Source organism: Nannospalax galili, unplaced genomic scaffold, assembly GCF_000622305.1.
Source record: "Nannospalax galili isolate Female #2095 unplaced genomic scaffold, S.galili_v1.0 scaffold225, whole genome shotgun sequence".
Lineage (NCBI taxonomy): Eukaryota > Metazoa > Chordata > Mammalia > Rodentia > Spalacidae > Nannospalax > Nannospalax galili.
This window is the reverse complement of record NW_008352653.1, coordinates 1,257,946-1,273,693: the sequence shown is the minus strand read 5'-3', so window position 1 is coordinate 1,273,693 and position 15,748 is coordinate 1,257,946. Positions and strand designations below refer to the sequence as shown.

General features: G+C 43.7%; 1 protein-coding gene across 1 annotated transcript in view; it reads right to left on the bottom strand.

The window, feature by feature from the left end:
* Nucleotides 1–2,184: 2,184 nt before the first annotated feature.
* Nucleotides 2,185–15,748, bottom strand: part of Huwe1 (HECT, UBA and WWE domain containing E3 ubiquitin protein ligase 1) — a gene marked incomplete in the record, with an annotated part of 151,705 nt that continues 138,141 nt past the window's right edge. The window contains 12 exon segments of the mRNA XM_029554367.1: nucleotides 2,185–2,802; nucleotides 4,266–4,456; nucleotides 4,702–4,883; nucleotides 5,159–5,276; nucleotides 6,920–7,025; nucleotides 7,140–7,427; nucleotides 8,058–8,198; nucleotides 9,727–9,844; nucleotides 10,228–10,473; nucleotides 10,867–11,025; nucleotides 13,798–13,894; nucleotides 15,198–15,325. Of these exon segments, the coding sequence (XP_029410227.1) occupies nucleotides 2,700–2,802; nucleotides 4,266–4,456; nucleotides 4,702–4,883; nucleotides 5,159–5,276; nucleotides 6,920–7,025; nucleotides 7,140–7,427; nucleotides 8,058–8,198; nucleotides 9,727–9,844; nucleotides 10,228–10,473; nucleotides 10,867–11,025; nucleotides 13,798–13,894; nucleotides 15,198–15,325 (1,877 nt within the window).

The following is a 15,748-nucleotide window of genomic DNA, read 5'->3' as shown; positions in this document are numbered from 1 at the left end:
TATGTATAATTTTGTCTTTGTGAGTCAGGGTTTCCACAGCTGGCTTGGGAGTTCACTATGTAGACCAAGCTGGCCTTGAACTCACAGAGATCTGCCTGCATCTGCCACCCAAGTGCTGGGATTAAAGGCATGTGCCACCATACCCAGCTATATTTATTATTTTATGCATATGAATTATTTACATGTGTAATAAAGCACACCTGTGTTGTACAATGCTCACGAAGGTCAGAAGAGGGCGTTGGATTCCCTAGAACTGGAGTTATGGATGGTTGTTAGCTGCCAATGAGGGTGCTGGGAGCCAAACGTGGGTTCTCTGGAAGAGTACTCAGTGCTCTTAACCGCTGAGCCATCTCTCCAGCCCGTCTTCTGTAGTTTTAAGCCTTAGCAAGATTTTCTATAGTCCACATCAATTATCTGCCTACATTTTCATTTTGTGCTTAAAGAGCAAGTACATTTTTCACTCCTAAAACATCCAAGAACTTAGAAGCACAGAGCAAACTTATTTTCTTATATTATTGTGACATGTTTTTTGAGAGTGGGTCTCCCAGCAGCCCCATCTGGCCTTGAACTCAGAGATCTGCTTGCCTATGCCTCCTAAGTGTTGGGATTAAAGGCGCCACTATGCTGGGGCTTATGGCATTCATCGTAATAAAGTCATTCCTTCTCCAACTGGTTTTTGGTGCTTCATTTTCTGCTTCTAGTGGACCACAGCACATTGAATGCTCATGGATCAAAGACAGTATTTTCTGGTCTTTTCATTTGGCTTCCACCTTTACCTTACTTCCCCTATCAGTTCTTAAGTGTGGGGGCTAGAGGCTAGACGTAGCTCAGTGGTTAAAGGCACCAGCTGCTCTTGCAAAGGACTCAGGTTCAGTTCCCAGCACCTACATGGCAAATAGCAATTGCTAACTCCAGTCCCAGGGGAATCCAACACCCTCTTCTGGCCTCCATGGCCATTGCATGACATGGATGCAATTACATACATGTAGGAAGTACACTCATGCACAGGGTCTTGTTATGTAGCCAGTCAGCCTGGAACTCACTACGGTAGACCAGGCTGGCTTTGAACTCAAGAGAGATCCACCCGTCTCTGCTGGGATTAAAGGCACACACCACCACATTCAGCCCAGTTCTCATTTCATTTTAAAGTTCTGGACTCCTAGCTTTTTTGAAGGCCACAGCCTTTTGCTCAAGCCAGATGTTATCCACTCTACTACAGTTGTCTTGACCCAGATGGTTCTTCTCTCCTTAACTGCAATCCCTATCCAGCTTTAGGACCCAGCCCAAGGCCACTGACCAGGGGCAGGGGGAAGAACTTCTATTGGCTCTCCAAGCTGTGTACCTAGAGACACTTTTCTACATTGCATCTGTCACAGAGGCAACTGCTTCCTCCCAAACGAGGATGCTCCTCTCAGTTGCCAGAACAAGGTCTGGTCCAGGAGAGTGCATGCTGAATGGAGAAAAATGGCTGCCAGTCACTTTACAAGGGCCACGGGCTAAGGCCATCTCCTTTTTTTCCTACACCTATTATGAGATGCCTCAGTGAATGAGAAAAACCACACAAAACAAGCACTACTTGGTATTGTTTTCCTAACTAAACTTTTATTAAATTATTTTTGTTGTTGTTGAAGGCTGGAACCATCAAAGTCTGATCGGCTTTAAGTGTTGGAGTAAAAACCACAAAAGACTACTAGGCGAGCTGTGAAAAGAGTGGCAGACAGATGACAAGAGGGACAGACAAAACAAAAACAAAAAGGATGGTCTTTCTAGAGAGCTCGTGAAACCTTTTAGTAAGACCTAAAACATTAATATAGGAAATTAAACTTAAGACTACCATAAATGTTGACTGAATGCTAACACTTGGGTGGTTTGAGTGAACTCTCAAAGTTCTATACAATCTACTGCAATGTGTTGCCACTAAAAAAGTCACAGCTCCCAAGTGCAGATCACATTTTAAATAACAAATGTCCCCTGAATTCCTGGTGGCCACCAATCTCTCTGATGGGGAAACTGACTTTGAAGGAAGAAGTTGTACCAGAAGTGGAGGTGGGTGGGTGAGCGGGTAGGGCAGGGATGGTTTTCTGGAGAGTTCATTTGTAGCTTTTCTCCAGATGTCTAGTATGTATGTTAAGAGTTTTTTTTTTTTTTTTTAGTTTGAAAAAAACTCCATTGTGAAAAGTGAGTTATGAAGAATGCTCTTTATTTGAAACCTCCACAACACAGACGCCAATCTTGTCTCGCATTGAATCATTAGCTGTGCACATCAACACATTCCAAGCACAAATTAAGAAATGCAAACAGAACAAAAAAAAATATATATATATATATAATTTTTCCCCTATCCAAAGGTTTCAAGTCTCAATGCAGCAAATCCTTCTGAACACAGAATCTGAGGAGCACACTGTTCAAACAGTTGGGACAAACAGGTCCCTGCAAAGGCTACTGCCTTTTAACACATGGGGTGGGGATCATGGATGGCATGGAAAAGGCAGAGGTGAGGAAGGGGGAGAGGAAGAAAGACAATGAACAAAAGGGGACAGGTATGCTCTAGGGGGAGATGAGCAGCTGGAACACACACATGGTGAGTTGGTGGATTTCATTTATTGGTTTTTGACATTTTCTTTCTGGATCTTTTTAAATCCCCCCCTCCCCAGGTCCAACAATGGTAGAAAAACCCCACAGAAGTGGGCAGGGCCTTTTTAGGCCAGCCCAAAGCCTTCAGAGCACTCCTGGATGGCCAACAGTAGCATGTGGCGGAGCTTCTCAAAGCTCTCATAGGCAGGCAGGTCCAGTTGATTAAAACTAGAAAAAGGAAGAAAGATTAGTCCATGAAAAGAAGCAAATGAATGTGTGTTCCTGTGCTATTAGTTGTTCCTCTCTGAGCAAGTCTACCCTCTTGCTTCTTGTTGACTCCATTTGTCTTTTGTTCAGCCCGATCTAATGTAATCTGGCTCCAATACTGGCCACTGGAAACATAAATCTGACTTTGCTACCAATGTACCTTACCTACAGGATGAAGTATAATGTGTTAATGACAGGTAGTTAAAGGACACATGTGGTGAGCTGGTGGATTTCATTTGTTTTTGACATTCTTTTTTTCTCCCCCTTTAAAAGATTTTTAAATTATGCATGTCCATGTTACAGGCTGCTGGGAATCAAACTCAGGTCCCCTGGACAAGTAGGATGCACTCTTAACCACTGAGCCATCTCTCCAGACAGCCCCCTCTTTTGTCTTTTTTTTTTTAATTAAAGATAGGGTCTCATGTATCCAGGCTGGCCTTAAACTCATTATTGCGAGGATGATTTCAACTTCTGATCCCCCTGCTTTTTCTACCTCCTAGGTCTCCCAGGACTATAGGCATGTACCATCATACCTGGTTTATGTAGTGTTGGGGATGGAACTTATAGCCAACCACTCTACCAACTGAACCACATCTCTAGCCCTAACATTTTTAAGACAAATGCCTGTAAGGGAGCATTCAAGGCCACTGTGACCTGACTCTCTGCTGAGCGTTTTATCCTTCTGCTCCCTGCCATTTAAAATATTATTTATCTTATTTTTTTGATACAGGGCCTCCTTCCCTGTATCCCAAAGGACCTGGTCTGAAACTCCCTATGTACAAGAGGCTGAGATTAGAGGTGTGTGCTGCCATATCTGGCTCAATGGTTAAGAGCACTGGCTGCTTTTGCACAGGACCCAGGCTCGGTTCCCAGCACCAATAAGGTGGCTGACAACTGTCCATAACTCCAGTTCCAGGGGCTCCAATGCCCTCCTCCACTGATGTCCGCAGGCATTTCACAACATGGATGCTTTTATATACTTGCAGGAAATACACTCATACATATAAAATAAAAATAATAAATATTAAAAAGTCCAGAAATAGGCATTGGATCCCTCGGAGTGAGAATTACGATGTAGTTGTGAGCTACCTGATGTGGGTGCCAGAACTGAATAAGGTCCTTTGAATAAGCAATTTCTCCAGCTCCCTCCCAATCATTTCTACTTGTTCTAGCCACGCTGAGCTTTGGAATACACCATGACTTCTTGTAATGCTGTGCACTTGCCAAGGTCTCCCCAGTCGCCACTCTGTGTTTAGTTCATTTGCTCACCTCAACATTACCTCCTCCATAGACCCACTAAACTGAGAACTATCTAAGGTCATATCAGGCCATATTTGTGTTCCCAGCCTTGGGTAGGTGCCTCACAATTTTACAAGCTCAATATAAACATTGAAAAAACAAACAAAAACCCCTCTTTTTCTTACCACGTGTGAGCTGAAGGCAGGCGATCTGTGGATCTGTCATCTCGATGAATCTGAAACTTCTGGATGCCATTCATACCTTCTAGGGCAGCAAACCCTTGCAGGGGCACCTTGGAAGTACCCGTGACAAACTGGAGGAATTTGGCACGGTCAGCTTGGTCAAAAGAACGCAATGCTCTCCAGAACCACTGGATCTGTAAAGAGATACACAAAAAGCCAGTGTTAGGAAGAGAGCTCATAGAGAGTAGGAAATAGCAACAGACTTGGAGTACTAGGCAAATCTCTTTTGTGGGATGGGCTTCAGTTCTTTCATTCAAAAGATGAGTGAGGATGTCAGCTGAAAATATGCTCCAAAGAGTTAGGCATAGCTATACTGTCATCCATAAACCAGCTTAGTATAAAAAGAAACATATGGGGAGATACACTAGCAGTCACTCACCTGGATGGAATTGGATTGGTACTTGTGGTACTCAGTGTTAGATTTCAGATCATCAATGTCAATGGTGGGCAGCCCTGATATGAGCAGCTCTAATTCCTGCTCAGTAAAGATGGAAATGAGGCGCTTTGGAATGATCTCATAGAAGCCTTCCAAGAAAGCTGCCAGCTGTTTGCGGATAGCTCCTGAATAGAGAATGAAAAAAATAATGACATGGATTCAGAATTCACACAAATACTAGAGGCAACAGACCCTCAATTTGGCATCTGATGCTGACAGACCTGCCTGCCTCAACTACCACTGCTTCCATGCCCCTATATTGACAGTAGATGAAGTGGTCAGGTGTTCTGACTCCTTTTATGCAAAGCATTTGTGGCTTTATCATAGGGAATAAAAAAAATTAAATTAAAAAATGATGGCTGACCCCCTTCCATATTGAGCAAGCAGATACTTTTCCTACCTGTCATTCTCATCTGGCATACCAGGTGTACGTATTCTTTCTTATTCTCCTCTGTCACCAAGATGTTGGCCCCATTAGGTTTGAGGTCACGAACTTCACACACTCCAAATTCTTGAACCTAAAACATCCAAAATACTGATTGTATCTATCAGGCTTGGTCTGGGATACAACTAACACAGAGATGTGGGAGCATGCCCTAAACTCCTTGTCATGTTCTGGGCAGGGATGTGAGGTAAATCCATAAACAGTGACACAGTAACTTTCTTCACTATTCATTAGCTCACTGTTCCTCTGGATAGGGAAAAGCTGAAGGATGGAAAGAAGGAAATTAGTCTTTTATTCTAAAATAAGGGAAGGGCACCTCTATTTGTACCAATTTTCTATAGAAATAGAGACAAGGTTTCTCACTGAACCTGAAGCTGATTTGTCTAGGCTGGCCAGCCGCTAGTGAACTCCAGGAATCTGTCTGTCTTTGTGGTGTCTGTGTCCCTGTCCTCCTGCAGCCCCACCCCCTCACTTACTGGGGTTATAGATGCATGCTGGGCCAGCCCCTACTGTAATTTTTCTTAAACTTTTTTAAAAAACATTCATTGTGTCTGTGTGTGTGCATGTACACATGTGGAAGCCAGAACACAACTTGCATGAGTTAGTTCTCACCTTCCACAATGTGGGTTCTGGGGATTAAACTCAAGTCATCAGGCTTGGTGGCAACTTCCCTTACCTGTTGAGCCACATTGCTAGCCCTGGGACTTAAAACTTTTTCCAGGGGCTGGAGAGATGACTCAGTGGTTAGGAGCATTTGCTACTCTTCCAGAAGACCAGAGTTTGGTTCCTAGCACCCATGTTGGTTACAAATGCCTGTTAACTCTAGCTTGAGGTGATCTGATGCTTTCTTCTGGCCTCTGTGGGTACCATACCCACACATCACCCACACCCACACAATCTTTATAAAATTTTTATTTCATGTGTGAGTGGTATATGTACATGTGGTGTGTGCAGGTGCATGTTGTGAAGAGGCCAGAGGAAGACACTGAGTATCCTGGACCATCATTCTCTACCTTATTTCTCTGAGAAAGAGCCTCTAACTGAACCTGGCAGCCGGCAGGCCCCAGTGACTCTCTTGTAGCCATACCTGGTGTTTTACATGGGTGTGTGTGGGATCTTAACTTAGGCCCTCATGCTTGCATACCAAATGCTCTTACCCAATGAGCCACGTCTGGTCTTTTTGAGACAGGGTCTCCCTGTAGCCCCAGCTGTCCTGGAACTCACTATGTAGACCAGGCTGGCCTTGAACTCACAGAGATCCTCCTGCCTCTGCTGGGATTAAAGGCGTGAGCCACCATGCCCGGTTTAAAACATTTTTTTTACTTATTATTTTTATTTTATGTGTATGAGTGTATGCATGCAAACCTGCAGGTATGTAAGTGTACCCATGTTATATATACAAGGGCATTGGATCCCCTAGAACTGGAGTTACAGATGGCTGTTAGCCACCAAGTGGGTATTGGCAACAAAACCGGGGTCCTCTGTAAGAGCAGCTAGTGTTCTTAACTATCGAGTCATCTCTCCAGCCCCAGGGTTCTGCAACATTTTTAAAAGGAAAACTAGGAAACAACTTGGATTAGTTTATCAATTCTATTCTGTTCATGATGTCTCTTCTCATACAAGCACCCACTGCTCTGTTTGCAAAGTAATTCCTCAGAACTGACAGATTTCAGTGCCAGTTTCAAGGTGAACCCCCAAATATGTCTCCCAATTTACCTCAGTGCTGAAGGTGAGATCATAGCCCAGAGTGGAGACATCATTTTCCAGCAGATAAACTAGGCCTTGGTAGAAGTGGTAATCTTCACTCTCCATATCTGTGTATCTAGAAAACAAAATTTGATAGGGTCAAGATTTGGTGGAGAAAAAGACAGCACAGGGAGATAAGGTTCTGACTCCTACTGCTAAAGATAGTTTAAAGACTATACCATATTCTCACCTGACAGACTTGCCCAAGATGTGTTTGTAGAAGGATCGAGTAAAGTAGCACTCCAGGAGGCGGTTGTCATATACAGCTTTGGCAACAATGCGTCCAACAAACTTGAAGTAGCTGAGGTGGTTGGGGTTACAGTGGGAAGATGGATTGATGGTGTAGGTGACTCGGTCACCAGGTGAGGTACGGAACAAGGCATACATAGGATTAAACATCTCTCGAGAGATGATCATATACCACTCACGCAGGAGCCCTCCAGCATCCTGCCCTTCTTCTCCTTCAAACACTATATACCTGCATAAGAAACGAGAAATAAGAGAACTGTGCAGAAAGCTCAGGACAGACCTGACTATTCACATGGCATCATGTAAGCAAGATGTCTGTTAAGCTGACTTTGAGAAGTACAGTGTCAGATGAAGACGTGAGAAGAGTATTAGGAGAGCTCTGGAAAAATACCTTTGTGTGTGTGTGATTACTGGGATGGTGGACCCAGGCCATGAGCAAAGGGGAGGAATTATTCTAATAGGTCTGTTTCATCAGCTACTCTGATACTTGGTGTTGCAAACTGTCGATCTCCTCTAGGTGGCTTTATAATCTACCAGTGAATAGTCACCCACTTTGTGGGGGCTCATGCACATGGTTTTCCCCAACTCAGGGTACCAATTTCTTAAAGCTCTCAATCTGAAGACTTCTGGTATATCTGTATAAACATTAAAGACTTCCCTGTCTTGGATGTGTTGGGTAACTCAGTCAAAGTGTCAGCCTGCAGGCTAGGTCCCCAAGTGGGAAGAAAACTCAATTAGATGATCTAAGCTAGATTGCTTTAGGGTGTTTTGTAAGTGAAGGCCAGATTAAGTCATTGCTATCAGGTAGAAAAGTCTCCTGTCCTATCCCATCTTGACTGCTTCTGTTCTAGGCTCTTACAATCGATTCTTCATTTCTTCAGGAGATTTGCGATGCAGCTCACGATAGGAATCTTCAAACACATGGTCACGGCGGACATGCACGGCCATGTCTTCCTTCCGGAGACCTTCATCCAACCGTTCTAATTCTTGGCGGAAATATCTTGGGATGTAGAAAAAGAAGGAAAGTAAGTTGGGGGTGGCAGACCAAACTTCTATTTGTCTTGGGGTGAAGACTCATCATGACACTCTATCCCCCATTTTGATCTCTGTCCCGTACCCATTTGGACTGAAATGCCTAGCAGCTGGGAGATCATTTATTAACAACTAAATTTTTCCCCGACCTCTGCTGTTAAAATAAGGACTCACAGAGAATACGACATTGGATTTCTGCAACAAGTCAAGGCATGTGCACAGGAAGGAGGGGAGCAGAGATGACAAGGAAGTCTTTTTGTTAATTTTTAGGAAATTGAAAACATTAGGACTGGAAATGGCTCAGTAGTTAAGAGCACTGGGACACCCTCTTCTGACTTCTGAGGGCTTTGTATGACATGGGTGCACTTACATACATGCAGATAATACACTTATCCACATAAATAATGACTGGGGAGATGGCTCAGTGGATAAAAGCACTGGCTGCTCTTGCAGAGGATCCAGGTTTGATTTCCAGCACCCATATGGTCCAGTTCCAAGGGATACAATGCCGTCTCCTGACCTCCACAGGCATTGCATGAAATGGGTGCACTTAGACACACTCAGGCAATACACTTAAGCACATAAAATGAAAAATAATGAAATAAAAACCTAAAAAACCTATTTTTAGCCATTTGTATTTTATATGTATGAGTGCAATGCCTGAGGAGGCCAGAAGGCGGTGTCGGATCCCCTGGAACTGGAGTTATAGACAGCTGTTAGCTGCCATGTGGTGCTGGGAATAGAATGAATACAGGTCCTCTGCTAGAGTAGCCAGTGCATTTAACCACTGAGAATCTAGCCAGGGTCTTACTATGTAGCCCTGACTTGTCTTGAACTCAGAGATCCACCTGCCTCTGCCTCTGCCCCGAGAGCTGGGATTAAAGGTGTGCACCACCACAGCCATCCCTAATTTAAAAAAAATATTTTATTATTTTAATTTTATGTGTATGAGTGTACTGCATACATACAAGTGTACCCGTGTTGTGCAATGCTGGCGGAGTTCAGAAGAGGGTGCCAGATGCTTTGGAACTGGAGTTACAGATGGTTGTTAGTTGCCTTGTGGGTGCTGGGAATTGAACCCGGGTCCTCTACAAAAGCAACCAGTGCTCTTAACTGCTGACCAGCCCTCTAAATATTTCTTTTAAAGACAAAGATTTCACTAGGTTGGTCATGAATTCAAGAGATCTTTGCCACGCACCTCCCAAGTGCAACAAGGAAGTTCTGAGCCTGGTTTTGAGTGTACCATCAGTATGGCTAAAGGATGGAATGGAACTTCAGATATCATTATGGTTGAAAAATCGTGTGGCCCTCAATTAGGTGATGAAGAATGGAAGTGGAGGTGGGGAAGACCAAAGAGTTATTTAATTAAGGACAGTGACTATCAATTTATACCAAGAAGCCCCTTCTGCCACTAGGACCAATTCTGGTTCTTTTCTGGGAGGAGATAGCATTCAGGGAGTTCCTATATCCCACTTCCCCAAAAGCAGGGCACATACTTGCGTTTGACATCAAAGTCGAGGATACGAATGTAATCCACCAGGACAGCAAAAGGTCCATCAGCAAGGTGAGTGGTGGACTGACGTAGTATCTGGTTTAACACAGTGCGGTGAGTCTCTGAGGGGAGAAATGATAGCAGAAATCAGCACATTACTGGTCCTAAAATACAGCCTGCTAGCTACCAACTCTCTCTTACAGTTTTAGGCACCTAAAACAGGAACTAGCTAAAGGCAGGGTGCTGTCCTGAGGTATGAATGTGAACCTGGGCCTTTCTACTACCTAGGCCTGGTTTCCCATGGCCTCAGGATATAGGTCACATCCCTTTGAGGGGCAGCATGCAAGGGTTTCAGCAGCAGGTATCTACTGACACCTTACTAAGTCTATTTTTGCAAAACATTTCTATATGCATATGCTTGCACTCTAACTCTTTCTCATTCTACTGAATCAGCTAGGGGTAAAATGAAGCTTTCTACATCAGGGAGTCTAGGAGTTCTCTGTACCTGCAAAGCGAAGGAACTTCTGTGTGTCAGGGGGCAGGCTTGAGGAGATGTGCATAGATGAGGGCTCTCTAGAGAAGAATGGGTCAAGGGAAGAAGGAGTGGCTGGGGTTAAGGGGGCAGGGGAAAGTGGGGGAGGTTCATCTTTGATGTGTGCCAGCTGGCTCTCACGGGTGTCTCGGACAGGAGGCTTGCTCTCCCGTTCTGTGGCATGGACCAAAAAGAAGGCCTCAACAGCAGGCTGTAGTACTAGGGAATAACAATGACAACAAAGTGACACTTTAGAAATTTTTATAAACACCTCTATCCTTTCATAATCAAGTCATAAAAATACAACATGGAATAAGAAATAATGACAGCTTGCAGGGAAATACAATGGTAGATAAAGTCAAAAAGGAAGTTGAAACTTCCTGAAAGCCAGAAAAGTGGGATAGGCAACCAATTATAAAGCCATTATTAGTCTAAGAAGTAAAATGCACCAGAGTTACTAGGAGAGAAGGCAACTCTTTTGAATTTACAGAAGGAGAGAACAAACTTGGACTAAAAAACATCATCACCACAACCACCATCATCACCATCTGGTAGAAAGGGTCCCAGAGAAGATAAAAAGGTTGGGATTTGTGCCTTCAGAGCACAACTCACCTAGCACTGCATGTTGGTCATGAGATTCCTCCAGTTCCTTTAAACATTCTCCCAGCATGTCCCACAGTTCATCTAGGCTTAGCTGCTCACTGAGCAGAGGTAACTCTGGTGGCCTCTCCTCTTTCTCTTTCTCCCCCTGTGATGTTCCATCTGAGGCTACTGGATACAAAGAAGATACTCAGAAAGCTTTCAAGCTGCCTGTCTAACTTAAGAATTTTTTCCTCAGTGGGTACTAGACCCAGTATTACTCACCGAGCCCCATCTAGAAGTAAGATCTAGTACTGTACTGGATGGCATTTTATTAACAAAATTTGGCTTCATTTTTAAGTGCCCAAAAGCCACATATTGTCTAGTTTAGTCATTGCTTAACTAACTCCAAAGGAATCTGTGGTTTAAGTTACTTAAGGGCAATGTAGCAATGATGGAACTTTGGTTGGTTATCTCCCAATTTAAGGCATAAGTTAGAACATTATGCTGATTTAATTCTGACAGTTGCCCTTAGAATCAGGCTGTCTTACTAGTCTCATGCTTTTTGAAGTAGTCAACTTGCCTTGGCATAGTTTAAAGCTCCAAGAAACCATGGTGCAAGACAGATGCCCATGGTTGATATTTTCCCTGGTACCCCTTTTGGAGTTTATTCCAAACTGCTTAGTAGCCAAGTAGCATTTTCTAGGTAAGAGAGAAGCAACTGTTTCCTCATTAACCCTTTACCCTTCTCTTTCTATACACTGGACCACAAAGACCCCTGGCCTTGCTCAAACTTCTGGCTTTCCCTTTCATCCTCTACCCAAATCCTGGCTATTCTTTAAGATTCTGACAACCCTAGGTTTGAATCCTAGCTGTGGCACTTGCAGATCAGGTGACCTTGGGTAAAAGAAGATGGAGAGAATGTGGGAATGACATCTATCTCGAAAAGTCTAGATGATTCAATATAGCATTACAAAAAAATGAGTGTCAGCTGGGCATGGTGGTGCATGCCTTTAATCAAAGCACTTGGGAGGCAGAGGCAGGTGGATCTTTGTGAGTTCAAGGCTAGCCTGGTCTACATAGTGAGTTCCAGGACAGTTGGGGATACAGAAAAACCGTCTCAAAAAGATCCCCCCCGCAAAAAAAAGTGTCCTATGAGAACACTATTCATTGGTAACGTGTTTAAAGGGTATCTAAAAGTACTCTGTGTACAATTGAGAAATGCCACCAATAACAGCATTTATTATGTACTACGTATTTTGCTAAATGCTAAGCATAAACACTTATTACATTATTTAATCCTAACAACTGTGAACATCCCTAATTTAAATTAATACAATTTACTTCCACTTTGGTTTTTTGAAACAGTTTCTCACTGGCCTAGAGCTCATTTATTAGGGTAGGCCAGCTGGTTAGCAAGCCAAAGTTCCAGGGATTTTCCCATTTCAGCTTTCCTAGCACCAGGATTACAAACGTGTGCTACCATGCCTGACGTTTTTACCTGGGTTCTGTGGATTGAACTCAGGTCAGGTCCTCATGCTTGCAGGGCAAGCACTTTACTGACTGAGCTGTCTCTCTAGCCTGAACAGTCCTGCTTTAAATGAAGAACGTGTTAGGTTCCAGAGCTAGTAAAGGGGGAGCAAAGGCGTGAAACACATGCCATATTCATGCACAATATCGTACACATTTTTTGGAGATAGTTTTACTATGTACCCTGGCTGGTCTGGAACTCACCATATAGACTAGGCTGGCTTTGAATTCACAGAGATCTGCCTGCTTCTTGCCTCTGGAGTGCTGAGATTAAAGGTGTACACCACCATATCCAGCTAGTTTTTTCTTTTATATTATTTTTTTTCATTTATTTAATTTTGTGTGTGCATGTATGAGTGTCCCGAGGCCACTCTCACTCTGTGTGTGTGTGTGTGTGTGTGTGTGTGTACATACATAATGAGGGAGTTTGTTTTTTCCTTCCACCATGAGAGTTTTGGGGATTGAACTTAGTCATCAGGTTTAGTGATCAAGTACTTTTACCTGCTGAACTATCTTGCCACCTGCCCTGTTTGTGAGATAGGGTCTCCCCGCTACGTGGCTGAGAACCTGCTGTATGACTAGGTTGGCCTTGAACTTGTGTCTATCTTGCCAATGCTTCATGAATTAAAAAAAAAAAACCCTGCTGCTTGAAACAATTGAGAGAGAGAGAGAGAGAGAAGAGAGAGAGAGAACACATGTGCACTGTGGAAGTCAGTTCTTTCCTTTGATCATGTAGGTTCTGGGGACTGAACTCAGGTCATCAGGCATGGTGACAAGTGCCAGCTTCTTACCCACTGAGACACCTTCTGGTTCCTAATATATTTTTGGAGACAGGTTTCCCTATTTCAAGTTCAAGCTGACTTCATAATTACAATCCTGTTTTAGCCCCCAAGTGCTGGGATTATAGGTATGTGTTACCACACCTAGTGTATTAAAAAAAATTATTTCAATTTACTTATTTTTCTATTATGTGCTTAAGTGTTTTGCCTGCATGTACACCAGTGCATGAAACCTGTGGAGGCCAGAAGAGGCAGATTCCCTGGAACTGGAGCTATGGATGGTTGTTAGCCAGTGTGTGGGTGTTGGTGACTGAACCCAGGTCATTTGCAAAGGGCAGCTGATGGTTTTTTTTCTTTTTTTGGTCTTTTTGAGACAGGGTCTCCCTGTAACCCCAGCTGGCCTGGAACTCACAGAGCCCCACCTGCCTCTGCTTCCCAAGTGCTGGGATTAAAGGCATGCACCACCACACCGGGCGCAGCTGGTGTTCTTAACCACTGAACTCCAGCTCCCTTCCCATCCCATGTTTCTTTTTCACAGAAATTTCAATATGCTTTGGTGTTAATATCTGTTAGCATATAGATTTTGGGAGCAGGGGATTCATTAGACCTTCTCTAACTTTCCCTTTTGCTGAGCTAGAAGCAAAGTAGTACTGACCAATGGACTGAGTATCTTGAGTATTGGGAGATGGCTGGTCCACATCCATGGGTGACTCCTCTCTCCGGACAGATGCCTCAGACTGGCTGGACTCCGACTGGATAAAAGGAGACAAGGTCACATAAAGGGTGCAAACTCTACTTTCTTCTGGGAGAGGCTAGAGATTGGCCCTTGCATATCTCACATATTGTAATTAGAAAGACACTTCTCCTATCTGCTTAGCAACATGTATAGCACTCCAGGACAAAAGAATGGCATGCCCACTTCCTTTTCCAAAGAGTTCCCAGGGAGACCAGACACACACCTCCTGGATACAGATTTCAAGTTTTCTGGAATAGGTGTATATGTAAACCTGTGGGTTATTTCTAACTGTTCAAATTGAGAAATTGGTCTATACTCAAAGTTATCTGTCCTACTGGGCGTGGTGGCGCATGCCTTTAATCCCAGCACTCAAGAGGCAGAGGTAGGCAGATCTCTGTGAGCTCGAGGCCAGCCTTGTTCACACAGCGAGTTCTAGGACAGCTGGGGCTACAGGGAGACCCTGTCTCAAAAAGACCAAAAACAGAAAAAAAAAAGTTATCTGTCTTACCAACTGGACAGGAAAGAGACCAGGCAGATAAAAAAATTACCTCAGAGCAACAGCTATTTTTGCTCTTTGTCTCTCTGGAGTCACTTTCCCCAAATTCTAGGCTATGTATGACACAACTAATGATACGCTGTGTATAACAGGAATTCTACATAAATTACCCAGCCTCAGAATACCTTTATTTCTTAAGATCTTGGGAAGGTGACTTGTATGTTGCAAGAACAAAAAGGTGACAACAGAGTGTCACAGCTTTTATTGTACCCACTCTATGCCAGGACCCCAATATTATAGTGGCTACTTAAATATCTGTAAGCTACTTCCTACATGGCCTGATTATCTACGTGTCAAGGGACTATGGAGAAGAGGCAGAGAGGCCAAGGTCAAGGGAGCAGTCATAGACAGAAGTGGCTGCATGGGATGTGTACCAAGTTTGGGCAACTTTTAAGTGTAGGACTCTTGAGATGTATTTGTATTGTTCCATGACAGTGAATTTTTTTTTAACCCCACATCCATCCAGAACCAACAAGACACTGAACATTAGGCAATTTGCAGAAGCACCACTACTGGCTGGATAGCTAAGAATGTGGTATGATGGCCAAGCTTTAAATCCAACCAAACTTCAATACAAACCAGTAAACCAATCAATAAACAGTAAGGAAAACACCAACAGAACATAGCCCTGTTGTCCAGAAGCATTCATTTAGCAAACTTAATGCAAAAGCATACAAGGTATGGGCAATGCAACCCCACTGATGACATGGCGAGGGAAGGAGGGTAGAGAAATGAATGAGGGGGCCACAGGCATCATGCTAACCGTTGCTGCTTGTTGCTGTCTCCGCGCCCTTTGACCCTCACGTACCATTTGTATAATGGCATCAGCCTCAGCCTCCAGCTGCCGAACAGCTGCCTGGATGCTGCTAGCTGAGCCTAAACCGGAGGAACCTGGGAGAAAGAGGGAAAAACAGGAAGGCACGATATAAAATGTAGGAAGAGGAAATGTCCAATAATCTCTCCTCTCTCCAGGGCTGCCACAGGACATCTTGCTGAATTTGAATTTTAGTTCAGCAAGATTTAATGTACTTTTAATCAAATCCTAAGATAAGGGCACAGTGCTAGGTAGATGATGGTGGCATATGAGAGGGTTCTGTGGGACAGGAGGAAAGAGGAAGGGAAAATGGCTTTGGAGGCCAATGTTTGAGTCAACATAGCTAGTGTTTTCATTAGGAGTACTCAAGGAGGCAGAAAGCACACACACAGAGTTGTCTTTCTCAGCAAAAAGCTGGTTTCTCCCAATTTCCTTGTGAGATTTCTATTTCCCCCGAATTCCTACTTATTCTATTCAATCTCTTCAATTTGAACATGGTA